Here is a 26,712-nt window from a genome sequence, read left to right as displayed (position 1 = left end):
AACAGAAGGTCTTTATTAGGCCACCAGCGACTGCACTGGGTGTTTGGGACCAGTGTGTAGTCCTGAGCCTTTCTCAGGGTGAGCTTTTAAGCACAAAAACCACATCCTGGGTTGACATGGCTCAGTTAACAAGAATAGCTAGCCAGAAATAGAACTACACAGAAGTCAAAAAAGCAAGTAGTACATTTAAAGACTTTCCCAGAACTATGGACTTTGATGGATTAGGTTTTCCTTTTCATTTTTGGCAGGCGGTGCTGCCTGCTTGCTTGGCTCCCATGCCTGGATGAGAGGGCAGTTATGGCGTAAGTCATGCTAAGGCCTGGGCCCTGTTACCTTACCAGTGCTCAGGCCCCCAGGATGCTGGACTTCAATCTGGAAATGCTGTTCCGTGCTGCTCTTCTTGCTGTTTTCCTGACTGTTGTAGGCATCCTTCCATTTCTGGGGCTTTGCAATCATCACCTGATTGTAGAGTTTCCCCCCATCCCCTGCTATGCATAAGGTTTATTCCTTCACTGAATTTAATATTAATGAGGGTTTCTACTCTGCCTTGGATTATTTACTTTCCAGATAAAAAGCCCTTAAATCACTAGAGCTGGACAGATATCAATCCTCTATGTTATTTTGTCTACTTTCTTATCAGTAACCCTGAGATATAATTTGCCATGTTCGTCCTGGGTCATTCCTACTCCAACTGGCCTGCCCTGATTGCCATGTTTTACTCACCCCATGGTGTCTTCTCCTCTTTCCACCTTCCTCGTGGTCCTGCCTCAGATCCCAAGCCCAGGAATTGAAACCCCGCCTACCTCTCTTTTGCCCAGCTACAGGCTGTAGGCATCTTTATTGGCCAATCAGGGATAACTTGGGGGGAGGGAGGGGAGGTTACATAGCATCACCTGGTGTACAGTGAGGATCTCCTTGTCTCTGGGGCAACCGGGGGTTTAGTGTTTACATTACAATACACAGCAATGGACCAAATCTCAGCCCTCTACAATGTAGTCTTTGCTCTCATGTTCGTTTCTCAGTGAGAACTTCTTCCACCTCCTATTTAATACCGCCATTCTCTAGGACACCACTTCCCCCCAACATTTTTTACCTCTTTAAAATGTGTTTATTTACGCTATTTAGTATTTGTTCTTCCCACAAAGATAAGCTCTGGGGCTGGAGAGTTGGTAAAGTATCTGCCATGAAATCACAAAAACCTGGATTCAGATCCCTAAACTCCACACAGAAAGCTATGGTTGTGTGCGCCTGTAACTCTACTACTGACATCTGGACCTCAATGGCCAGACAGTCTAATCAGTTGGTGACACTGGGTATAGTGAGCGATCCTGTCTCAAAGAACAAGGTGGGAAGCAATAGAAGAAACCACCTGACACACACACGCACACGCACATACACACACACACACACACTTCTGAGAAACTAAATTATGACTGTCTTGCCCCACTGTAACCACTTAATTCATGTTTTGTTGTTTTATTTTGTACAGCTGAATAGACACATTTGTAAAATCTCCCAGCAGATATCTGTGATTTTGATCAGGGTGGGAAAGCACCGGGTGACTGCAGAGTGCTCATGGCTGGCTCCTGTTGGGCTGTTTGTTTTTCTTCTGGATTCTGAGGAGAAGGCAGAGGAAGAGAGCGCAAGGAACTAAGTCCTCCCTCCCTGAACCAAAGCCTCCTGAAAGTGCCACAGTGGACTGCAACAGTATCTAAGTACTGCCTTAGCAGATGGAAAGAGAGCAAGGCTTAGAAGATTTTAGTTTGAGACAACTCTCAATGTTTTCTTAATTTCACCTAGCAACTTGTTTGTTTGTTTTTAAAGATTTATTATATGTAAGTACACTATAGCTGTCTTCAAACACTCCAGAAGAGGACATCAGATCTCATTACGGATGGTTGTGCCACCATGTGGTTGCTGGGATTTGAACTCAGTACCTTCAAAAGAGCAATCAGTGCTCTTAGCTGCTGAGCCATCTCTCCAGCCTGCAACTTTTTTTTTTTTTTCTGAGACAGGGTTTCTCTGTGTAGCCCTGGCTGTCCTGGAACTCACTCTGTAAACCTGTAGATCCATCTGTCTCTGCCTCCTGAGTGCTGGGAGCAAAGGTGTACACTTGCCACCATCAGCCTTAACATTTGATTTTAATGTTTTTACTTTCACTGGAAGGTTTTGAGTTAAGAAAGTATTTTAGGGATGGTAGGGGATTTATTGTTCCACCTTTGGTTAAATTCTCTCAACACCAAGAGGAAGAAACTGATTTTGGTACCTCTTATAATGGGCAAGATTCCCCTTTGAACACACTGTGTAGTGGTAGGCAAGTCACTCTTACAGAACGGCAATTTCCAAGTGATGTTTTCTGCAGAATAATTTTTATTATATAGATGCACTTAGGGACCTGAGGCCATAAAAGACCCAGAGCCTTGTTCCAAAGTAGTGGAAATGTTAAGTGGGAGTAAGGAACTCCTGAAAGCCAGCAACTGAAATATATAATTGAACTGGGTAGCTCAGGAAGTAACGGAAGAAGGACTGATGTAAGCGCAAGACCAGCCTGAACTACAGACTGAGACCCTGCCAACACATATGCTCATGTTCACACCGTTGACTTGTGTTTGTGGTGTGTAATGTGTGTGATTGTGTATGCATATATATGTGTGTGTTCATTGCAAAAGTCTTTTACTTGTTTAATTCTAAGTATCTTTTTTTTTTTTTTGGACAGGGTCTCATGTAGTTGAGGCTGTCCTCAAATTCCTCACCCCACTACCTTCACCCCCTCAGTACTATGGCTGCATCATAGTTAATTTTTGTTTATTCTTCTCTCATACATCCCAACTGCAGCTTCCCTTCCCCACTTCTCTGTTTGCCGCACACCTTTCATCTTCCCCAGATCCACCTCTATCCCGTCTTCCTCTAGAAAAGAACAGGCTTCCCAGGGACACCAACTGAACAGGATACAAGAAAACACAATAAAGCCAGGCCAAACCTTCACATCAAATCTAGGTGAGGTAACCCAGTAGATGGAAAAGGGTCCCAAGAGCCCACAAAAGGGTTAGCTACACCCCCAATCCCACTGTCAGGAGTCCCACCAAACCCCAAGCCAACCACCATAATGTGTGTGTAGAGGATCCAGCACAGGCTCCTCGATAGCTGCTTCAGTCTCTGTGAGGTCTCAGGAGCCCTGCTTAGTTGATTTCATTGGGACATTCTCTCCTGTGTCTTCCCTCTGGCTCCCACAATTCATCCTTGCCCTCTTTCTCGGGGGTTCCCTGAGCTCCAGCGGGAGGTACGCAATGGAGACCTCCAACCTGGACTCCCTCTCAGCCTAATGTTTGGCTGTGGTCTTGGCGCCCTCTCCCAACAGCTGCTGAACTAGGCTCCAGTCTATGTATATAGATCCCCTTCTTTTTGTCAGTCATGTTTGGTTCTACCCTTTGTCTCTGGGCTATCTGACCTCCAGTTCCTGGTCATCCAGGCAGTGAAGTCATTGGTCAGTTACTCCCACAAGTTCTGCACCACCATTGCCCAAGCACATCTGGCAGGCAGGACAGATTGTAGGCTGAAAATTTTGTGTCTGGGTTGGTTTTCCAGTCCCATCACCAGGAGCTTTGTCTGGTTATAGAAGACTGGGTTACTACTGTTACAATGTAATACTGTGACTGCTAGTCTGTATACCCTACACTGTTTGAGATCTGTGGGGGCTCTGGCCTGGAAGGAGTGGTCTCCAAGGGGGAGAGGGGAGTCAGTGAGAAGTGGTAAGATGCTGCACAGAGCCAGTCAGGGCAGGGGTGGGGGTGGGGGTGGGATTGGGGGCTGGGAGGTAACTAAGAAAGTAAGCCATGGAGGAGTGCTGCTTGTTGGCTTTGTCTTGCTCAGCCTGTAGCACCCGGGAACACAAGCCCAGGGCTGTCTCCACAAACCGTGGACAAAGCCTCCCACATCACCACTGAGATAAATGCCTTACAGGCCTGCCAACAGCTGATGCTATGGAGGCAATTTTCTTTCTTTTTTTTTTTCTTTAAAAAAAGTAGGTTTTTTTATTTGTTTTTTTAAAAGATATTTATTTATTTTATGTATGTGAGTACTCTGTCACTTTTTTTTTCAGGCACACCAGAAGAGGGCATCAGATCCCATTACAGATGGTTGTGAGCCACCATGTGGTTACTGGGAATTGAACACAGAACCTCTGGAAGAGCCGTTAGTGCTCTTAACCGCTGAGCCATTTCTTCACCCTGGAGGCAATTTTTCAACTGAGGTTTCATTCCCTTAGATGAGTATAGATTGTGTAGACTTGACATAAAATTAGCTAGCATAGACCCTTGGAAATGGGAGTTACAGTCAGTTTTCAGCTCACTATGTGGGAGCTTGGTATTGAACCTGGTATCTCTGGAAGAGCAGTCATTGCTCTTAACTGCAGAGCTATTGCTCCAAGCTCCATTTTTTTTAAATTAAATTTAAAATAAAATATAACTACTAATTACTTCACTTTATCCCTCCCCAGTTGTCCTTACAATACCTCCCATGTACCCTGTCTTGCTTTGTACATGAACTGTAGTCACACACATGCACACACACATGCACACACACATGTGCACATGCCTAAATATGTCAATACAACCTGCTCAGTCTGTTTAGAGCTACTTGTATATAGGATTTCAGGACTGGACAGTTAGGGAGATTATCGCAAGGGAAAAAAATCAACCCTCCTAATGCTGTGACCCTTTAATACAGTTCCTCATGTGATGAGCCTCAACCATAAAATTATTTTCATTGCTACTTTATAACTGTAACTGTTAGTTATGAATCATAAATATCTAATATGCAAGATATCTAACATGTGACTCCTTTGAAAATGTTGTTCTATTCCACAAAGGAACTGTGACCCACAGGTTGAGAACTACTGCCTAAGTTGCTTGAACTTCTCTGTCTATAGGTGAGACACTGTTAGCGAGTCTTACCGGTGATGTACTTCTTCAGGTCTTGTCTAGGCAGTCATATTGCTGAGGCATCATGGGTGTTTTCCTGTCATTTCCGGAAGATACACTCTCACAGCTGATTTCTGGGTACCCTGGGCCTTACAATTTATCTGCCCCCTCTTCCTTAGGTACAATTCATTTAAAAATGTTATTGTGAATGACTTTCCTAATTTCTGTCACAGCATATTGTTAGTCTATAAAAAGCTACTCGTTTTTGTATAGAAATATTTTAATCCTGCCACTTTGCTGAGAGTACTCAGCAGAACTGCTTTCTGGTGGAGTCTAGTTAAGAGTCTTTCACGTAGGATCATGTCATCTGTAAATTCTGATTTTTTTCCTTTTTATTTACCACCATGATTAAAAGAAAAAATTAATCAAATAAGAGTGGAGAGAGTGTACCCATATCTTCTCCTTGATTTAATACCTTCATCTTATTCCATCGTTGCAAGAGATTTGTCACTTATAACTTTATTATATCAAGGCATGCTCCTTCCAGGGGTAGTTAGAATCTCCAGGCACTGGAGAAGATGATGAATCTTGTCAAAGTTTTTATCTTTATCTCTTGGTAATACCGTGTGACCGTTATTTGTTCTTGATTCTATTTACATGCACACTAAATTTATTGATTTGCTCATATTGGCTTTTTCTTTCATCATTGGAATGAAATTAAGTCAGTGATCTGGTGGTCTTAGAACTTGTTCCATAGATCAAACTGGCCTTGAACTCACAGATCTGCCTGCCTGGAAGATCTGAATGTTGAGATTATGGGAATGTTCCACCATGCTCTGTTCTTTGCTGATTTTTCAAAAACGGACTTTTAGTTTAGTGCATACATTGTGTGTGTGTGTGTGTGTGTGTAACATGGCATATATTGGAGGGTGTCATAAGTGACTTTTGGAAGTAGGTTCTTCTACCATATGGATTCTAGGGATCAAACCTAGGTCATCAGGTTTGACAGAAAGTACCTTTGACAGGGCTCTCCTGTAGGCTTATATTTTTTCAAAAACCTACTTTAATAAGGGCTCTTAATTGCTTTAACCTCCCTTTTTGCCCACCAACCGAAGGTAGGGGAGGAAGATGGCTAATAGGACAAGGGGGATGTGGACCTGTGTAGAGTAGTTCCTTGGAGGCAATTTCAAGCTTCATTGTCTGCAGTCCAGGCCACTAACAAAACACCAAACATGAATCAGCAGAGTGCCTCTGTCCAGAAGAAACCACAAGGCTCTGCTTATTGGCATGAGTCCATCAAAGTGGCAAGAAGCAGCTAGAACACCACCAGAAGTTCTGTGGTATGTTTCTCTCTATGAAGTTAAGACAAGTGAAGTCCAGAGAAGAAAGCAAGGAGAAGCAATGCAAGAGTGTTGTAGCGAAGACCAGCACCAGCGAAGCCCAATAAAGACCAACAACACAAAGCAATGGCAGAGTGTCATCCACTATCTGTTGGGTTATATTTATACTCTTTCCAAAAATCACAAATCCTCTCAAGCATCTGCTCCAACCAAACATCACAAGCCCTTTCACCAGGCAGTCTCCAGAAAACACCACATGTCTGTTCTCAGCAAAACATCCTCTCATGTGACTGCTTCAGCAAAACATCCTCTCATAAGACAGTTTCCAGAAAGAAAAAAAAAATCAGATGACACAGCTGGGTCTCCAATTAACCCTGAAATTTCCATTTCACCCTCCTATCCCTTTGTTGATATTTTTGGGGAGTTGTCAAGATAATCCATATTTTGATGAAACTTAAGTATTGAAATCACCAGTATAATTATATTTGGATTAATCTGTCCCCTTATAGTCTACCAGTGTTTGCTTTATAAAACTAAATATATCATAATATAATATAATGAGTAAGTACTTACAATGGTGATATCCATAGATTGTTTCCCTTTTTATAGTAGCCTTAAAAGTCTCTTTTGACCCACTTTGGCTTAAAGACTGCTTTGTCATATATGAGTATAGCTACTCCTCTTAGATTTTGGTTTCTGTTTTCTTGAAACACTTTCTGTCCTTCCATTTCTATTGTGTCTTTATTCATTAAGTGAATTTCTTGCAGACAGCAAATAGTTGGCTTTTGTTTTTTAAACCATTCAGCCATTCTGCATCATTGAATTGGAGAATTAAAACCATTTATTTTGAGAGATGTTGGGCTGGGGATATAGCTCAGTTGGTAGAATGCTTGCCCAGCATGCAGAGCCCTGGGGTTGATAACCAGAACTACATAAAACTGGACATGGTGGTGCATGCCTGTAATTTCAACACTTGAGAAGATCAGAAATTTGAGATAATATTCTGCTATATAGTGTGTGCACTTAGAGGCTAGTCTAGGAAAGAAATACTGCCTTGAAAATATATTTCATATGTAGAACATATGCATATATATTTAAGGTTATTATTTAGAGGTGTGTGTTTTTTACTATTATTCATTTTATAGGTTTGCTGAATAATGTTTGGATCTCTAGCTTTCATAATTTATCTACTCTTCCAGTGAGATTCTTTCCTGAGCTCTATCTTTTTCTGTGTTGTCTTCCCTTAAGTCTGTCTCTATTGGTAAAGCTGCTTTAGTGTGAACTGTGCATGTCTGTGAGCTGGTGCGGTGGCTTAGTGGGTAAAGGCACTTACTGTCTAGCCTGACAATAGAAGTCTCATGCCTGGAACTCCTGTAAAATTGGAAGGAGAGAATGGATTCCCATAAGTTGTCTTCTGACCTACGTATGTACACTGTGGCAAAATGTGTGTGCAGGTGTACACATGTGCACACATAAATCAAACTTAGTTTTCAGGAACAGTTTTGGAGCATTTTGTGAACTATGTTGTATTTTGGATATACCGTGACACTGTGATATCTGAAAAGTTAAAGAGATCTTGCCCTCAATTCAGATTGGCATAGTCATAAAGAAATTATTTAGGAATGATTTAACATTTTTTCTTAATTATCTCATAGCTAATTTAAAAGTGACAGAAATTTCTCAAACAATATTGAATCTTGGGGTTGGAGAGATGGCTCAGTGGTTAAGAGCACTGGCTACTCTTGCAAACGACTTCAGTTTGGCTTCCAGCACTCATATTAGGTGGCTCACAATCACCCGAAACTCAAGTTCCAGGGGACTCAATGTCCCCCCTGGACTCCAGAGGCAAATACATATACATTCAGACAAACAGACAGACAGGCTGGCACACCCAGAGACACACGCAATAAAATAAGTCTTAAAAAGTACAGAATTAGAAAAATAACATCAGTTGATGCATAAATACAAAGCCTTTCCAGTGTTATATCAAAAATACATTTATCTTTCTTTTCATTTATTAATTTGAGAGTACACATGTACACAGACACACACACACACACACATACATACATATGCCTATGTTAAGGACCAGCCTCGGCCTAGAGAGGGGTTCCTGAGGGAAGGGGTGTCTGGAAGCAGCGAAAACAAAAGACTCGAAGTCAAATTGTGGGTCCAAGCTGGTGGCTTATGTTCTGTTGAGGTGGCTTTCCAGATCTGCTCTGCTCTGCTCTTCTCTCTTCTCTGTCTGTCTGTCTGTCTGTCTGTCTCTCTTACTCTCTCTCTTCCACATGCTCTCTTTCCTGCTCTGCTCTAGACAGATTTCTCTTGCTATTCTGAAAACTATGGTTGACACATACAGCTTTCTGCTTCTAAAACTCTCTCTGCTTCTAAAAGCTCTCTGGATGGCTCATGGGTCTTCTGACCAAAGTCAGAAAACCAGCTATTGAGAAGGCTCTGCTGACTCCATGACAGTCTTCAAATTGGCAATTCTGGACTGGGCAAGCCCAGGCTTTAGCAGCTGCTCTGCTACCTGCCTGAGGCAAGAGCAATGGGTCAGCAGCAGTTTCCAGACTTTCTGACCTACTTGCTCAGCAACAGTTTACAGCCCCGGTGCCCGGGTTATGGAATGTCCCTAGAGATGGAGTAAGATGAAAGTCTGGAATTCCCTAATGTGCTTTATTTAATTCAGGCCTGTGAGCTCACTTGATTGTCTCTCTAGATTGGTAATGGGAGACCCCAGCATGGCAGAGTTCTGCAGAATAAAACACTCTGTATTTACATACTATTTGAGTTCGGGGTGTCATTCTTCTGAGAATCATGGACCCTTACACTATAAAAAAATTCTTGGATTTTTTGACTGAGTCAAAAATCCTGTTAGAGAAATTCTAAAACTAATTCTCCAGTTTCCTGATCAAAACCAGAAAGCCAGAAAAAAAAATCTTAAAGTTGTTTGCTCTTCCAGAAGCCTTCTTTGGATGCTAGAAAGCATTCTAAAAGAGCTGTGTTCACTCTCCATGGATTTTCTGACTAAAATCAGAAAAATTCTTATAGAAAAATATTCCTAAAGAGCTGTTTTCACTGTCCAGAGATGTTCAGATAGCTCAGATCTTGCTAGGGAAAAATTCTAAAAAAGAACTGCTATCACTTTCTGCTAGTTTAGCTCATGCAGACCAAAAGTCTGGGTTTTTATTTACATATCAATTCAGTTATTTATTCCAGGTTCCCCTTTGATTGTCTTATGAATAAGCATCCTGTTACCCAGCCCTTTGATTCTTAGGAGACAGCAAGCACTACTTTTCTTCTTTTCTTCTTCTTCTTCTTCTTCTTCTTCTTCTTCTTCTTCTTCTTCTTCTTCTTCTTCTTCTTCTTCTTCTTCCTCCTCCTCCTCCTCCTCCTCCTCCTCCTCCTCCTCTTCCTCCTCCTCCTCCTCCTCCTCCTCTTCTTCTTCTTCTTCTTCTTCTTCTTCTTCTTCTTCTTCTTCTTCTCATTGCAAAAGAATTCAGAGATCTACCTGCTTCAGTTACTACTTGACTAGGACCCTGCCTTGGAATTACCATTCCAACCAAGCCTGGACCTAAATTCGAACTGTTCCAGGATGACCTTGAACTCAGGAATCTGCCTGCATTTGTATCTGCCTGTGTATCTTTCTGACAAACTGGCTCATAGAGCAGCTACCTCTGTTCCTATAGATCTGTGAAGTTCCTTAGACAGTGCATATTACATCCTTATATTTTTGCATAGTTGAGACATTACATATTTTTAAACTCATGTTCTTAGAGTTCTTTTGTACACCCTTAGGGGTTGCCCTGAAGGTCCCAGAGACAAACTGTCCTGAAGGTACCATTTTGCTGAGGCATCAGCCACACCTTTGCCTCCCAGACTCAAGCTGTCTCCAATTATCAAGGAGTCATTAACGTTAACAGGGAGGACTTTCCTCTGAGGAATGTGAAAATATGTACATTATTATACAAACAAACCTCCCATCTGCTGCAGCCATCGACACTTGTGAAGGCCCATACCTGCTAGCCTTGTCCCAGGGGCAGGAACCGTGTCATTCTGTCGCTACCAAGGGCCCCACCCCACCCCATCCCTTTATTTTCCAGTTGCTGGGATACAGTCATGGAAACACCAATGTCCTGTCTCATGAACATGGAGGTTACTCTCCCTGCCAGGGAGCAGAAGCAGATCCTGACACATGCTACATCAGCAGTGACTTCCATTCTTTTAAGGCTTGATGTGGTGGTCACTGAAAGGGGATTGAAAGCACAGCTGTTGAGCCATGATGTCACAGAGGCGAATCCAGACAATGCAAATAGGTAACCCATGCTGGAGAAAACTATTTACCCTCACCGCCTCATTTTTCTCACCTGTAAAATGGTGATATTAACATGCTACATAGGGTTGTAAGATTATATAAAGTATGTAGAGCATACTTTATGCTCTACCTACTCTGTGTTCCTGACACACTCTATCTCTTCCATGCTTCCCTCTCTAAGTGGCCAGCCTTGGACTTTGGCAAGGAGCTCAAACTAAGAATGTAGAACACTTGAACTCTGCACCGAAGAAGCCACAGTTACACTACGCGGCAGTTCTCTACTTTATATTTGGATTTGCATAGCATATACTCTTGAAAATAACTCTCACAGCAGCAATGCCCCCTAGGACCCATCCTCGCACTCGTCCGAGCTGTCCTCGCTGCCATCCTCACTGCTGTCCACCTCGCTCTCGCTGCTCGAGTCCTCGTCACTGTCCTCTTCGTCCTCCTCGTCCTGAGCTTTCTCTGCCACGGAGAGGAGAGAGATGCTAACCAAGTCCCCCAGGGTCCCTCTCTTCCAAAACTCTTATATCTCAACTCCCTCCACCACCAAATGTGCATTTTGAGGACTGTGAAAAATTAGCTGAACTTGGTGGAGAGTTAAAATAGAACACGGAAGCAAACGTAGTGACTGTGGGTTCAAAACTAACTTAAAGCACAGGTCTATAAAAATAACTCTTTACTATTGACAATGAAATCCTTAAAAAGCCTGGCATGATGGTTCATGTATAATCCCAGGACTCAAGAAGCTGAGGCAGGAGGATCATGATTTCAGGGTTAGCTTTGCTACTCTGTCTCAACAACAAACTAACCAAACTCTGTAAAAGGGAAAGGAAGTTCTGAGCTAGGATAAGGGAATCGGCTTAGGGTGATTTAGATGGTTCTGGCGTCACTGGAATTGTGAGACACACAATACTGTAACACACGGGCACGGTGACACATTCTGCCTTTTCCATGTTCAAGGGAGCTGGCTCGTTTGGGCAGTTCCATCCCATGGAACAGTCACCTTTGCCATTCATAGAAGACAAGCTGATTTTACTTCATCATTTTAAAACACCATTTAGACCAGTGGTTCATAACCTGTGGGTCTTGACCTCCTTTGGGAGTCAAAACTTTCACAGGGATCACCTAAGACCATCAGAAAATACAGATATTTATGTTATGATTCATAAAAGTAGCAAAATTAGTCATAAAATAGCAACAAATAATGTTATATTTGGGGGTCACCACAACATAAAGAACTGTATTAAAGGGTCTCAATGACAGGAAGTTTGAGAACTGCTGAGTTAGACATTCCTTAACATTCCCTGAAGATGTATTTTCATAATCTCTCATAATATTTTTTCTAAACACTATTTACAGTTCTATGAGGAAAAAAAAAAAGAATTTCAGAATTAAAAATTACCCTTCAGCAATATCTCTTCAATAAGTGAGAAAAATTCCTTGGCCACAGGATTTTCTGGTTCATAGATTAGGACTGAAAATGGACAACAGAACACATGTTATTGATATCCAGAGTGTTTCAGCAAACAGCCCTTGGAGCTGTCAATCAGAGCAGGCGAAAACACAAAGCAAGAATTTCCACAATTCTATCCCATGCACATCTGAGAACAAAGAAAATTCTCCACTTCTTTTTGGAGTTTTAAACACTTTAAAAAAATATTATTATACATAAGTACACTGTAGCTGACTTCAGACACACCAAAAGAGGGCATCAGATCTCATTACTGGTGGTTGTGAGCCACCATGTGGTTGCTGGGAATTGAACTCAGGACCTTCAGAAGAGCAGTCAGCACTCTTAACCACTGAGCCATCTTACCAGCCCTATTTTTGATGTTTTTAAGTGAAATGATGCTCTCTGTATTTCCTACCTCCTGTCCAAAGAACACAACCTATTCAACACAAGGTCCTTCCCAGGCCAGGGAGGGAAGCTCTTTGAGAAGCAAATTCTCCAAAGGGCAACAGTCTTGCAAATGTGCAGACTCGGATGACAGGTCTGCCAACCCAGCTCCTGCTCCAGTCTCACCCACCCAGTGACTACATAAAGGTCCTGTCTATCCCCAAAGAGCAGCATTTTCTCCCTTGTACCAACCCTTCCATGCCAGAAGTGCCAATGTTTTAAATAGGGAAATGATAGTATTTCTTCCTCTTTGTTCTGGCAGCTTTTACCCCTAGTCTGCACCTGGCCTCTGATAGCTTCCACGTCCTCCCCTCTCCAGGCCCTGACCCCACTTTTTTTTTTTGTTTTTGATTTTTGTTTTTTGTTTTTTTCAAGACAGGGTTTCTCTGTGTAGCTTTGGCTGCCCTGGAACTCACTCTGTAGCCCAGGCTGGCCTTGAACTCAGAGATCCGCCTGCCTCTGCCTCCCAAGTGCTGCGATTAAAGGCATGCGCCACCACGCCCGGCCTGACCCCACTTTTTAAAGTAATCTTCACTTTTGCTGATTCTTGCTGTAACTGTGTTGCTTCTGTTGGACTACGTTCTGGAGGGCTTGTTGATATGCTACCAATATCCTAGAGGCCACAGTTCCATTTCAGAGTCACCCCGTTTTTTCAAAACTCCATAGATCACACTCTACTTCCTTCCCACTGGCCTTGAGGAATATTCCTGATTCTTTCCACTCACCTGTTTCATGCTCATGCAGTATCTTGGTGGCCCCCAGGGGGCGCTGAAACACCAAGCGTGCTATTCGTGTGTGTGTGTGTGTGTGTGTGTGTGTGTGTGTGTCTGTGTGTGTGTCTGTGTCTCTGTGTGTGTCTCGTGTGTTTTGTTTGTCTCTCTCTCTCTCTCTCTCTCTCTGTGTGTGTGTGTGTGTGTCTGTGTCTCTGTGTGTGTCTCGTGTGTTTTGTTTGTGTCTCTCTGTGTGTGTGTGTGTGTGTGTGTGTGTGTGGTAATTGTGGATGGTTCAAGGCTCCATTGACTCAGAGGAAATGATCCCTCGGCTTTTGCCTCAATTCCCCATGCCAGTGACTACCTCTGAATCACTGTGACTAACACTCATGAGTCTGAGTTGGACTCTGCACCTGCTCAAAAGTTCCTTTCATGACCTGAGGTGTCCTCTGACCAATATTTTCTTGTAAAACTCTACTTCTTTCTATATTTTAAGTTAGGCTAAAATATGCTTATCATCAATCTAAGGATTTCTGTGAGGCAAAGGCCCTCTGTAGCCGTTGTTCCTTACACGCACATTTCTTGTCGAGTATTTGGGGAAATCAGGTCAGATGCAGTTGGGAGGTAAAGTTTACATGGAGGAGTAGCCACAGGATTTCCTGAACAATTCACATATTCAGATCATGGTTCTCCAAATGTACTTGATGATGGGCCCTTTTTCGTGAGACATGCTAACAATTCTTAGGAGACTTGAGGAAATTTCTTTTCCTGCCGGGATTAGGATTTCTCATGGGCTCAGATATGATATCAGCCATTTTTGTGCTTCAAAAGCTAAGAAAAGAGAAGGTGGCCAGAGTGGTTGGAAACACAGCAAATGCCAGCTGAGAGCTGGGAACTTTCCAAATCATTAAAGAAACATTGGAAAGTTGGAAAGAGAGTCTCTGAAATTCACTCCCTGGAGAGCTTTGGCAGCAGCCTGGCCACAGGGAAGAAGGGTGCATAACCCCCAAACAGGTCAACAGAGAATGCCCAGAGCAGAGAATGAAATGGAAAACGGTACTTATTTTTATTTTATGTGCATTTGCTTTGCCTGCATGTCTGTCTGTGTGAGGCTGTCTGATCACCTGAAACTGGGGTTACAGATGGTTGTGAGCTGCCACATGGGTGCTGGGAATTGAACCCAGGACCTTTGGAAGAACAGTCAGTGCTTTTTAACAACTGGGCCCTCTCTCCAGCCCCCCAGATCTAAGATTTAAAACTCAGGGCTGAGTGAAGATACATGTTAGAAACCATTATTATTATTATTATTTTATTTATTTATTTATTTTGTCTGTTAACTGGAGACCCAGGAAAAGGGCAGAAGCGGTATGTGAAAAGGTAATGGCCAAGACATTTTTGAACTTGATGAAGCTATCAAGTACAGAGTTAAGAAAGTCATCAAAGCACTCACTGCTTAAACACCAAGAAAAGCACAGCCATCTTGAGAAATCCCAACCAGCTAGAAAGGTAAGGTAGACCCTACCTCTCCTCTTGTCGGAAGCTCCCAGTGTTTCCCACTTACCACAGGGCAGCTGGGGAAAGGTCTGTAATGCCCACTCGGCCTGTGCCCATGCCATGACCCTGGCTTGCATGCTAGCACCTGCCTCTTGCCCAGTTTGACCCATACTGGTTTGGGGGGCTGCCTCAAGCCCCTCCCCTCTGGGCACAGCCATGGCTCCTCCTGCTCTGTGCCTTGTTCCTCCGTGTGCCTATCATCTGGCTCCCTACCTCTCAGTTCTGTGCTCAAGCTCTGAATGAAGCCTTCCAGGCCATCCGGTGGAAACCGTTTGACCTTCTAGTACCGTCTCCTCCTCTCCCTTACTTTGGCTTCCTCCATGGCGCCTATCAGTCGTGACACACCATTTACTCCTTACTCTAGTGTTCGTCCAGCACTAGACCTGACTGACTGTGGGATTGGTTTAGGTAGAATGCTGATTTTCCAGGGTCTCACAAAGTGCCTCCCACACAAGCAGGGCTGAATATTTGTGGAATAAATAGAGTCTCCTATTAGTAGAGACTCCCGGGCCCCGTGACTCTTCTCCGAAACTAGCAGCATAAAGCAATTTACTGCCTCCTACGTCATGAAGATTCTCTTTTCCAGGACAGCGATCAGTCTGTCTACATCAATTTAATACACACAGAGGTGCTCTTGGGGTCCCGGTGAGTTATAGATTAACTGAACTAATTTATTCTAAAAGATCTCTGAGACACTGGCAGAGAAGTCACTAGAGTGGGATAGTCCAGACATCTTCATATTATGAGATTGGTCCTAGAAGCAAAGGAATAGCTGGAGAAGTACTTACTCATCTGACATAATTTTTTTGCCAGCTGGTAGTCTCGGCCCATTTCTGCTCTCAGGAACTGGAAAACAAATTCTTCAGGTTAAGTGGTTTCAAGACAAAATTTAAACAAACTCCCTAAAAATACTGATGAATGTTTAGTTATTCCGATTTTGCTTTATTTTATTTTTTCGAGACAGGGTTTCTCTGTGTATCCCTGGCTGTCCTATAACTCACTCTGTAGATCAGGCTGGCCTCAAACTCACAGAGCCTTGCCTCTGCCTCTTGAGTGATGGAACCAAAGGCGTGCGCCACCTGATCCAGCAGCTATTCTGCTTTTAACATTTACACATTTCTCTATGAATGAGTCTGTAGTCAGTCAACTAACCACACATACCTATTTTTATAGATTTTTATTTTTTTTCACATACATGTGTGTGTGCATGTGTGTGTGTGAATATATGCCATGTGTGTGCAGGTGCCTGTAGAGGTCAGAAGAGGGTGTCAGATCCCCTGGAGCTACATAGTGTGGATGCTGGGAAGCAAACTCTGGTCCTCTGAAAGAGCAGAAAAAGCCCTTAACCACCAAGCCACCTCTCCAGACTAAGTCTGTATCTGAAGATGAGTGATGGAGCTCGGTGGGAGAGCCCAGTCCTGTTGCCTGGCCACAAGATCTGTTTCTCAGCAGCCTGGGGATGAGGAGGTGGATTCAACCAGCATCACATTGGTCTCATCATTTACTTTAAGGATTTCTTTGGTTCAGCCCCATTCCTCTTTGTAGCTACACTTTATTTTAAAACTTTCTTCTTTCTTTCCTTTCTTTCCTTTCTTTCTTTCCTTTCTTTCTCTTTCTTTTTTCTTTTCTTTCCTTTCTTTCCTTTCTTTCCTTTCTTTCTTTCCTTTCTTTCTCTTTCTTTTTTTCTTTCTTTCTCTCTTTCTTTCCTTTCTTTCTTTCTTTCTTTCTTTCTTTCTTTCTTTCTTTCTTTCTTTCTTTCTCTCTCTCTCTCTCTCTCTCTCTCTCTCTCTCTCTCTCTCTCTTTCTTTCTTTCTTTCTTTCTTTCTTTCTTTCTTTTTCTTTCTTTACTTGAGACAAGGTCTCAAGTAGTCCAGGCTGGCCTCAAACTCTAGCAAATGACCTCTTGTTTTTCCTCCCCACTCCCACCACACACACACACACACACACACACACACACACACACACACACACAGCCTGGGATCATAGGTGTGTGTTACCAGGCCTACAATTTTCTGCTTCCTTTTTAATTATGATATGCATTGGCTTATCTGCACATTTTCCAAATATCTACCACTTGATCTCTTAACTTGCTTCTTTTAACTTGAATTTTAACTAGCTTCTTCAGTTCTTGTTTGTAGTTTCCAGTTTCTGATGTTACTATTTAGTGAATACTTTTAATTGCCACTGGACCATTTAGAACTAAGTTCTGAGGGCTGGACAGAGGGCTCAGTGGTTCTGATTGCTACCTTCACAGTCACATGGACCAGACTTCTGATCCAAGCACCTGTGAAACAAGCCACGAGTTCTTTCCACACCTGAAATACTGGCTCCGGGTGTGGGCGGAGTAAGATGGAGACAGAAGGATGTCTGAGGCTTGTTGGCTTCCAGCTAAGCCAAGAAAATGCAAGTACCAGGTTTAGGGAAACACTGTGCCTCAAAACAATAGGCTAATTTTACAAGTATTAATATATACTGATTCATTTACTCTAGCTGATAAGATTGTGTCCTGTTTAACTCTTTCAGTATCTGTATGCCTCTTCGGTTATAACACATGTGCACAGACTTACTTCTGCCATTAGCTCCAGTGGGGCTTGAGTCGCCTTCTTAGTGGGGCCTTCGTCATCGTCGTTGCTGCTGTCCTCTTCACCATCACCATCTGTCGAGTCTGACAAGTTCTCTTCAATGTCCTTAAGGCAATAGTCACTATTTCCCTCTTGCTTTGCAAGGACCAAATCCTTGCTTGTTTCACCTGAAACAGAACACACATAACCAACAAACGATGGAAAGTTTAGGTGTTAAAATGGACCAGGTCTTATGAGCATTCGTGAGACCGACATATTAATATCAACCGTCAGCACACAAAAATCATCACTCTTCCCACCTGTATGTATATTAGGTCATTTACCTCTATTAGCATCCCAATGAGATGGTTAGTGTTTTTTATTTATATACTTACATTTTAATTTTTTTTTGGTTCATCAAAGACAGTACTCCTTTAAATTTTTTAAAATTTAATTTAATCTTATGTGCATTGGTGTTTTGTCTGCAGCCATATTCGTGTGAGGATGTCAGATCCCTGGAACTGTAGTTACAGATAGTTGTGAGATGCCTGGAATTGAACCCGGGTCCTCTGCAGGAACAGTTAAGAGCTGGTGCTCTTCACACCTGAGCTAGGTAGTGTTTCTATTCCCATCTACTGATGAAGAAACTGGGGGCATGGAAATGAAACAACCCCATATTCAAGTTCCTAAGGCAACCCCGTCAGTTTGGCTGGAGTTGATACTCATAACAACAGTCTATATTGTTCTTTCCTAAAATACATTAAAATGTACTATTAGGGGAATTTAAAAGAATTCTAATTCTTCTAATGTGGGTCTTTGGGTAGCACTATGAGACTACTATGCCTTTCTTTGGCTTTCCATGGTCTTCCATACTTGCAGACTGAACTCATTAGACCCAGCTCCTTCTCAGAAGATTCTGAGTGTCTATAAAGTCTCTTCTTTGATGGGATCATGGCCATGAGGTACTATAAACAATGTATAAACACTTAGATGGAAAATAAAAAGAAGACATTCAGGGGAAAGCACCAGAGAAGACAGGCTGGGAAAAGACAGACAAGAAAAGAAAGAAAAGAAGGAAAAGAAAGAAAAGGAAGAAAAGGAAGAAAGAAAGAAAGAAAGAAAGAAAGAAAAGGAAGGAAGGAAGGAAGGACGAGAAAGAAAGAAAAAGAAAGAAAAAGAAAGGAAGGAAGGAAAAGAAAGAAAGAAAGAAAGAAAGAAAGAAAGAAAGAAAGAAAGAAAGAGAGAGAGAGAAAGAAAGAAAGAAAGGGACTCTAAACCAAATGCCTGTCCTGAAAGTGGACAGTGGACCTTAAGGGTTCCATCTACCTGCTTTCGTCTCGTCTACAGTCTCCATGAAACCACGCCCTCCTGAACCTCCAAGGTGCACCCGGTTTGTGCCATACTGATGTCATCAGGGGAAGGGTCATAATAGGTGATTAACAACATCCTTCGACATCACAAAGATAGCCTCATTCAAGGCAGACACTCAGCATTGTGAAGGAGTTTCCTGATCTCCGGTTCCAAAGTATTCTCTCCTGGGCGCTGTTAATGTCACTGTAGCCCCTCTTACAGCTTCAAATTATCTTTCATGGTGGTGTTTTATATCACTGTTTAAAATTTGTATTTTTTAAAGTGATTGATAACAATTGCCTGTATTCAGCTGGGTGGTGGTGGCACACTGCTTTGAACCCAGCACTGGAGAGGCAGAGGCAGGGAGATCTCTGAATTCAAGGTGAGCCTGATCTACAGAGTTGGTTCCAGGACAGCCAGAGCTCCATAGAAAGACCCTGTCTTAGAAAAAAAATTCATGTATTTATGGAGTACCATGTAATGTTTAATGTATGTATAAATTTTGTGATGTTTACAGCAGGTTAAATATAACTCATCAAATGTATCACTTCCTCAAGGTGAAAACAGACGCCATCAGTCTAGTTTTGTGAAACAGTGTATTCTCCTTGTCTCTGGTCAGTCTACTGTTTAACAGAACACTCTAACTCCTATCTCTAACCTGCACCGACCAGTTTTCCTCAGCTCTGCCTTCTCCCTTTCTCTGCCCAGCCACTGGTTACCTCCTCTCTCCAGTCTTAACTTTTGGTTCCACTAATGAGAGTCCTTTGGCACGGTCTTTCTCTGCCTGTCTTGTTTCATGGAATGTAAAGATCTCCAGTTCCATCTATGTTGTAAATGACAGGATTTCATTGAACGGTATTCCTTTTTTAAAAAAATCTATTCTTCAACACTTACTTTGTTAGAACTGGCCAACTATCTCTATCTAGAAGATGAACTTCCCAAGAGAAAGGTCAGTGTCTGGTCTGACAACTGGATCCAGTTTTTAAGTTGGTACCTAGCATGCTAGCTTGTTAAGTTTTCATAGTATTTTAATCCATTCTAGGACTTAATACCCTGTAATATTTATCTTATATAATGGATAGCCACAGATGCCCTATCTGTCTGCATATCAAATGACCCAGTATATGAGTTTGGACATGTACTGCTTCCTTTGACCTACCTTACATTGACAGCATTGTCAACTCATGTCCATGAGCTTTGGGTTAAAACGGAAGCCACAATTACTCACTTCAGTAAGACAAATGCTATTTGTTACCTGCGCTTTCTTTTAGGAAGGAAGATGACCACAGGCCGGACTGCTGGTTTGTTAAGACATCTTTATTTTCAGTACTCCTTGAGGATGGTCTGTTTTCAATACTTTTAAAAGAGACTTTATCTTCGCTCTTCTTTGAAGAGGCTTCTTTTCTAATCATTAAAGCCAGATAGTGAAACATCTCAGTCACAGTGATCGTCATGTTTTATGTTCACAAAACACACATGTGCATGCTATGCCTCAAAGAAAATTAGAATATAATATACCAAACATAGACTTAAAGAGTATGTTGGCTCTTTGGAAAAGCATAATCTTTATTATTCATGGAAAACCATTTCTGCTTGGTACTTATTGTCGTAGACAATAAATTCATAGACTCTCTTTAGAGTTCCAACACACAGCACATAAGAGAATCATTTAGGAAATTATTTATAGTCTGTTGTGATGTGGTGACAGAAAACCATAAGTTTGTAAATAGATGCCCGAGTTTGCCAAGTACTATATTCGTAGTAAGGCTCCCACACTAATATTAACCCTACAGTCGTAAAACAGCTTAGCTTTCACATTAGAAAGTTCATCCCAATAAATGGAACATTGAGAAAAGGCATCCTGGATGCACACTCTATCCATAGAAAAACCCGGATATGATTGTGAAAATGTTCCAAAGCCCTTTGCAGAGTGTGAAGGATCTTTTAGTGTCAGCCAGGTGTGTTACACACCTTTAGTCCCAGCACTTGGGAGACAGAGGCAGGTGGGTCTCTGAGTTCAAGGCCAGCCTGGTCTACAGAATGAGTTCCAGGCCTAGAAGGGCTACTCAGAGAAACCTTGTCTTAAACAAACAAACAAACAACAATGACAACAACAAAACCAATGCTTTATCATTTCTCTTTTGAAAAAAATTCCACTTCCTGCTTCATGGAAAGATACTAAATGATGAAATTATATTTGTTTTGCCCTTTCAAAGAAGACTGAAGTCCAAACACTCAGTATCATCAGTTATCTTGGGTTCTGCTTTTTTCTTTCTTGTTACATTCCTTTCCTTTGCGTGCGTTAGGTCATGTGTCATGTCACGTGTGTGGAGGTCATGTAGTTGTAGGAGCTAGTTCTCTCTGCCAGGTAAGTCTTCGAGATTAGACTCAGGAAATCAGACTGGGTGGCAAGCTCCTTTTGGCCTTCTGATCCTTTTTGCTAGTCCTTGGATTTTGACTTTACAAATGGGTTGACTGGCCTGCTGTATTCCTTTGTAGAGACAATAAACGGAGCTTTTATTTCCCTAGGATCGTTGACTAAGCTATCCCATTCTTGGTTGTTTACCCAGAAAGGTTTAATCCAATATGCCCCAATAAAAAACCTTGACATCCATATTTGTTTATTATTGTACCATACTCTATAGCCAGGAAGGAGAACTAGTCTAATATTCATTCATCCATGGATATGTGATGGTTTGAATAATAGCCCTCATAAACTCAAAGGTTTGACTTTTGGTTTCCAGTTAGTAGAATTGTTTTAAGAAGTATTAGGAGGTGTATCTTATTAGAGTAGGTATGGCCTTGTTGGGAGAGCTATGTCACTGGGGGGTGGGCTGAGGTTTCAAAAGCCTATGCTAAATTTAGCCTTGCTTGCTCTCTGCCTGAAATACATAGATCAGATGTGATCTCTCAGCTCCAGAGCCATCTGGCCTGCCTGCTGCCATACGCCCCACCATGATGGTCATGGACTCACTCACTGAAACTGTAAGCCAGCCCTCAGTTAAATGCATCTTTCCTAAGTTGCCTTTGTCACAGTATCTCTTCACAGCAATAGTAAACCTATACAAGACAAGATGGATATGTAAAGAAAATACATGGTACATATACATAATGAGATGTTATACACCTTCAAGTCGCATGTGATGTGCACAGCTTTAATCCCAGCACTCAGGAGGCAGAGGAAGGTGATTCTTTGAGTTGGAAGTCAGCCTGATCTATATAGTGAGCTCCCAGGCTAAACAGGAAACTCTGTCTCAAAGCCAAAAAAAAAATAGTTATGTACCACTCTAGAAAAATGAAATCACAACATTTTCAGAAAAATGGATGCACTGAAAGCCAAATAAGCCCAAGACAGTGCATGTTTTCTCAGATACTGTGGTGGTTTGAATATCCTTGACCCATGGGAAATGGCACTATTAGGTGGTGTGGCCTTGTTGGAGTAGGTGTGGCCTTGTTGGAAGAAGTGTGTCACTGTGGGGGTAGACTTTGAGGTCCCTAATCAGAATAAAGCCTCCTCTTGGCTGCTTTTGGATCAAGACACAGAACTCTTGGCTCCTCCAAAGCCATGTCTGCCTTCATATTGCCATGCTTCCCACCATGACAATAATAGACTGAACCTCTGAAACTATAAGCCAGCCCCAGTTAAATGTCCTTTATAAGAGTTGCCTTGGTCATGGTGTCTCTTCATAGTAATGAAACCCTAATGAAGACAGATACCGAACCCAAATTTAAAATAATATGTATGAGTGTGTGTGTGTGTTAATACACATGTGTATAGATTATGAAACTAGAAAGGGAAGAAAGCATCTTAAGAGTAGTAGATAGAGTATATGGAAAAGAACCGTGGAAAGGGAGACAGACTGGGGAAAAGGACGAAGCAAGCGGGAAGGGTGAGAGGTGGCAGAGGGGAGGGGACTTACAGAATAAAGTCAAAGTATGACATGTGTACACTTAAGATATAAAAATGACAGCAGGAACCAACCCACACACCCCCTTCTCCACACATAAAAAAGGCACGGGAAGACGCTTTATGTTCTGACACTTTGGTCTTCTAATTGTGTCAGAGAAATTTGACATTGAGAGTCTGAGTCCTCGATCACTTGGGATGGCAGGACCATTGTTTGGCTGCCGTAGGATCGCTTGCCAGAACTTACATATGGTCATACCAACTCTAAGAAAAGGGTTTTCATGCCTTTCTCTTCACTAAATGACAGTTGACTTTTAGATGTCATTCTTATAAGGCATTATTATTGTTTTATGTACCACACTGCTAAAGCTGGCATAACTGAAGTCAATAGGAAACAGCATATATACCTAAAACTCTGTGAACTAGGATGTCTGCAGATCCATTCACTTATATCCCTGAGTAGGGGAGCTAGCCAACACACTTCAGAGGATTGGAGTAGTTGAAAATACTCTGATTAACCTTCACTGCCCTGTGGCTGCATGGAACGCTAGCTACTGTTGCAAGCCGCAACCATGAACACCCACGGCCAAAATCTATCTGAGCACTGATCCAATAAGTTAACAGTAAAGCACAAAGCCCTTTTCTTCTCACTTCCTGTGAGTCTACAGTGTAGATACTTAAAGAATCACAAGCTATAAATTCAACCTTTTCTCCAACTAAACACTACTGACTTTAGCAGATGTAGTGGCTCGTGCCTTTAATCCCAGCACGTGGGAGGCTGAAGCAGATGGATCTCTATGAGTTAGAGGCCAGCCTGGTTTACAGAGAGGATTCCTGGACAACCCACGCTACCTAGGGCTATCTTCAGCCCTTCTCCTAAAAACAAAACAAAACAACTCCACTGACTTCCTTTTGAGATGGTGATGTTCACAGTAAGAAGAACTCTAACTACTTAAGAAAACAGTTAAGAGACTCATAGCTTTCACAACAGCGAGAATGGAGGGAAGATTGCAAATTTTACTGTATGTACCAACATTTTGGATATGGAAGGTATTTATTTAATCAAGTAGTTTTGAATGCTACGAAGTTACTCAGATGGTCTGGCAAAATGTGGCTATGCTGGAGAGTAAATATCCTAAAATTTAGTATCTTTCTTAGTTTTAAAGGACTATATCCAGCCTATTTAGAAAATGTCCCCCAATTACTATTAGAATTAGTAGTATTGCTCTTAGCGACGGGGCCATCTGTAAGGTCTGCCCCGAGCAGGATAGCAGACAGCGTGGACTTCTACCACCCTTCACCAAGTCTCTGAATAAAGTGTTTAAACAATCTCCCCTCCCCAAAAAATAGAATTAGTAGTATTTTCAGAAAACTTATAATCTAAATTTTATCTTAAATGATTTATTTTTTTAAGATTTATTTATTTCATGTATGTGACTACACTGTTACTGTCTTCAGACACACCAGAAGAGGGCATTGGATCCCGATAACAGATGGTTGTGAGCCACCATGTGGTTTCTGGGATTTGAACTCAGGACCTTTGGAAGAGCGGTCAATGCTCTTAACCACTGAGTCATCTTCTCAGCCCTTAAACAATTTATATCAATCAACTATATAAGTCAAAAATCAAAACTATTTAAATCTTACTTTGCTGAGAATGCATTAGCTCCACCCGGGATCTGCGCTGGAGAAGTATAAAGCTTGTTTGATAATCTCGGCCTGCGTCCAAAGGGGGCTTTGCTTAAGTGAAGTAGAAATGAGAAGGCAGCTTAGCATTCATTTTAGAAAAGGTTGTATAGCATACACACCATCACAGAACACAACCCATGCACACCACCACAGAACACAACCCATGCACACCACCACAGAACACAACCCATGCACACCACCACAGAACACAACCCATGCACACCACCACAGAACACAACCCATGCACACCACCACAGAACACAACCCATGCACACCACCACAGAACACAACCCATACACACCACCACAGAATACAACCCATGCACACCATCACAGAACACAACCCATGCACACCATCACAGAACACAACCCATACACACCACCACAGAACACAACCCATGCACACCATCACAGAACACAACCCATGCACACCACCACAGAACACAACCCATGCACACCACCACAGAACACAACCCATGCACACCACCACAGAACACAACCCATGCACACCATCGCAGAACACAACCCTAGGGTACAGTTTCTTCAACGAATTGTGGATTTGCTTCAGCCATTTCCCCTGTAGCTGGGACAGGAGTGAAGACTCAGAACAAGGAGAAAGAGAGAGAGAGAGAGAGAGAGAGAGAGAGAGAGAGAGAGAGAGAGAGAGAGAGAGAGAGAGAGAAGGAGAAGGAGAGAGAGAAAGAGAGAGAACACTAGTGTTCTTTAACCTAGCACAGGTAGGTCTTTACCTAACCAAAGGACCTCCCAGTCAGCAGGTGGAGCCAACGGTGCTGAGCTTGCCTAGGAAGCTCCTCTGAGAAATTCTCTGAATGAGTTCATTCTTCTCTATGGTCACTACAGTTTTTCATTTTTACTGTCATCACAGTCTTCAAAAACTAACCTCAGTTACTTTTAACTTTCAATAAAGAACCTGGGATGGTCACACCACACATCTGTGAGGCTCATGCCTACAGTTACCACCCTTGCTCTTGTCCCTGCATGAGCACAGGGATATCTGACCACAGTGTTCTGCTCCCCTGTCCAGGTCTGGACTGCACTGACTTCCTGGGCTGTGTCTCCCGTGGGATGTGGATCAGCTCTGCTTCAGGCCCACCCCTGCTCAGCATCATCTACAAACACTGGCTAGGATACCCAAGGTGAACAAAGCTATTAAATATGAGCAGCACCATCCTTCGGGCTGGAACTCAGCTTAATGATGAGCACCGCATTCCTCTCCCGGCTGCCAGGAGCGGGACTCCTTCCTGGTTATGATGCAGTGCATTCTAACTATGACCCAGAATAAACCTCCTCACTGAAGTTGCTTCTGTCAGGCATTTAGTCACAGCAACGAGAGAAGCAACCAATACAGCTTGGGCACACTGACACAACAGTCACTTATTCCTGCCGATGGCCTGTTAACTTCCATTAGTACTGGAAGAATCACAAGTCATGAATTCAACCTTTTCTCCAACTAAAAGCTACTCAGTTTAGCAGGATGTGGTAGCTCATGCCTTTAAAGCCCAGCACTTGGGAGGCTGAAGCCTAAACATTAGTACTGGACAATGTTATCTCTTTTTGAGTGTGCTTTCAACTCTGTGATAACAGGATATACAGAAGTATGTGTAGGTAGATAGATAACAGGATATACAGAAGTATGTGTAGGTAGATAGATGTATACTTTATACATTTTTTTTTTTTACAGTGGACTGTAACTTGAAACAAATGTAAATCTTCTGACATTGACCTACTACAGTACTTTCTCTTTGATGCAAAATATATGGGGTGGGGGCTGGGGGTGGGTGGGTGAGATGGCAGATCTGGTAAAAGCAGTTACTGCCAAGCCTGATGAATTGAGTTTGAGCCCCAAGGCCTCCATGACAGAAGGAAAAACAAACAACTACTAGAAGCTGTCTCCTGACCTTCACATCTGTGGCTCAGGTCACTCCCTACCTAAATACAAGTTCTTTTTTGCTGTTGCTTTTTTTTTTTTGAGATAGGATTTCTCTGTGTAACCCTTGCTGTCCTGGAACTAGTTCTATAGACCAGGCTGGCCTTGAATTCAGAGATTTGCCTATCTCTGTCTCCCAAGTGCTGGGATTAAAGGTGTGTGCCACCAATGCCTGGCTACACGGATTTATTTTTTAGGTATTATATTTATATGATATATAAAGTTTGCAGCAAAAGTGAGGAGAGGGGACCCTCTAGAATGTACCAGAGACCTGGGAGATGAGAGACTCTCAGGACACAAAGGAGGGAGCTTAGATGAAATGCCCAACATTGGGGAGAGAGTACTTATATGGAGTCCATATTCAGGAGTAAGACAGGGCATCAAGTAAGGGGTGGGGTTGCCATCCTACAGTCAAAAACTCTGACCCAGAATTGTTCCCGTCTAAAAGAACTGCAGGAACAAAAATGGAGAAGAGACTGAGAGAAAGCAGGTCCAACTTGGGATCCATCTCAAGGGGAGG

The 26,712-nt window shown here is 42.4% G+C and overlaps 1 protein-coding gene and 1 long non-coding RNA gene across 11 annotated transcripts in view; one reads left to right on the top strand and one right to left on the bottom strand.

The window, feature by feature from the left end:
* The window catches only part of Gad1os (glutamate decarboxylase 1, opposite strand), a 73,418-nt gene that overhangs the window by 11,629 nt on the left and 35,077 nt on the right, over window positions 1-26,712 (top strand). The window lies entirely within an intron of this gene.
* Window positions 10,844-26,712, bottom strand: part of Erich2 (glutamate rich 2) — a 32,215-nt gene continuing 16,346 nt past the window's right edge. For 8 of the 10 annotated variants that reach the window (XM_006500028.4, XM_006500029.4, XM_030251959.1 and 5 more), the window contains 6 exons: window positions 24,204-24,296; window positions 19,905-20,053; window positions 17,306-17,487; window positions 15,527-15,584; window positions 11,980-12,051; window positions 10,844-11,039 (listed from right to left, as the gene is read on the bottom strand). In XM_006500028.4, coding sequence (XP_006500091.1) covers window positions 10,918-11,039; window positions 11,980-12,051; window positions 15,527-15,584; window positions 17,306-17,487; window positions 19,905-20,053; window positions 24,204-24,296 — 676 coding nt within the window. In that variant the 3' untranslated portion in view covers window positions 10,844-10,917. Of the gene's footprint in view, window positions 11,040-11,979; window positions 12,052-15,526; window positions 15,585-17,305; window positions 17,488-18,625; window positions 18,716-19,904; window positions 20,054-24,203; window positions 24,297-26,712 lie in introns of those variants that run through there. The other 2 variants (NM_025744.2, XM_011239740.3) reach the window with 2 other exon arrangements.

The sequence above is a fragment of the Mus musculus genome, chromosome 2 (assembly GCF_000001635.26).
Source record: "Mus musculus strain C57BL/6J chromosome 2, GRCm38.p6 C57BL/6J".
NCBI lineage: Eukaryota > Metazoa > Chordata > Mammalia > Rodentia > Muridae > Mus > Mus musculus.
The sequence above is the reverse complement of the archived record's forward strand: the minus strand, read 5'-3'. Positions and strand labels throughout refer to the sequence as shown.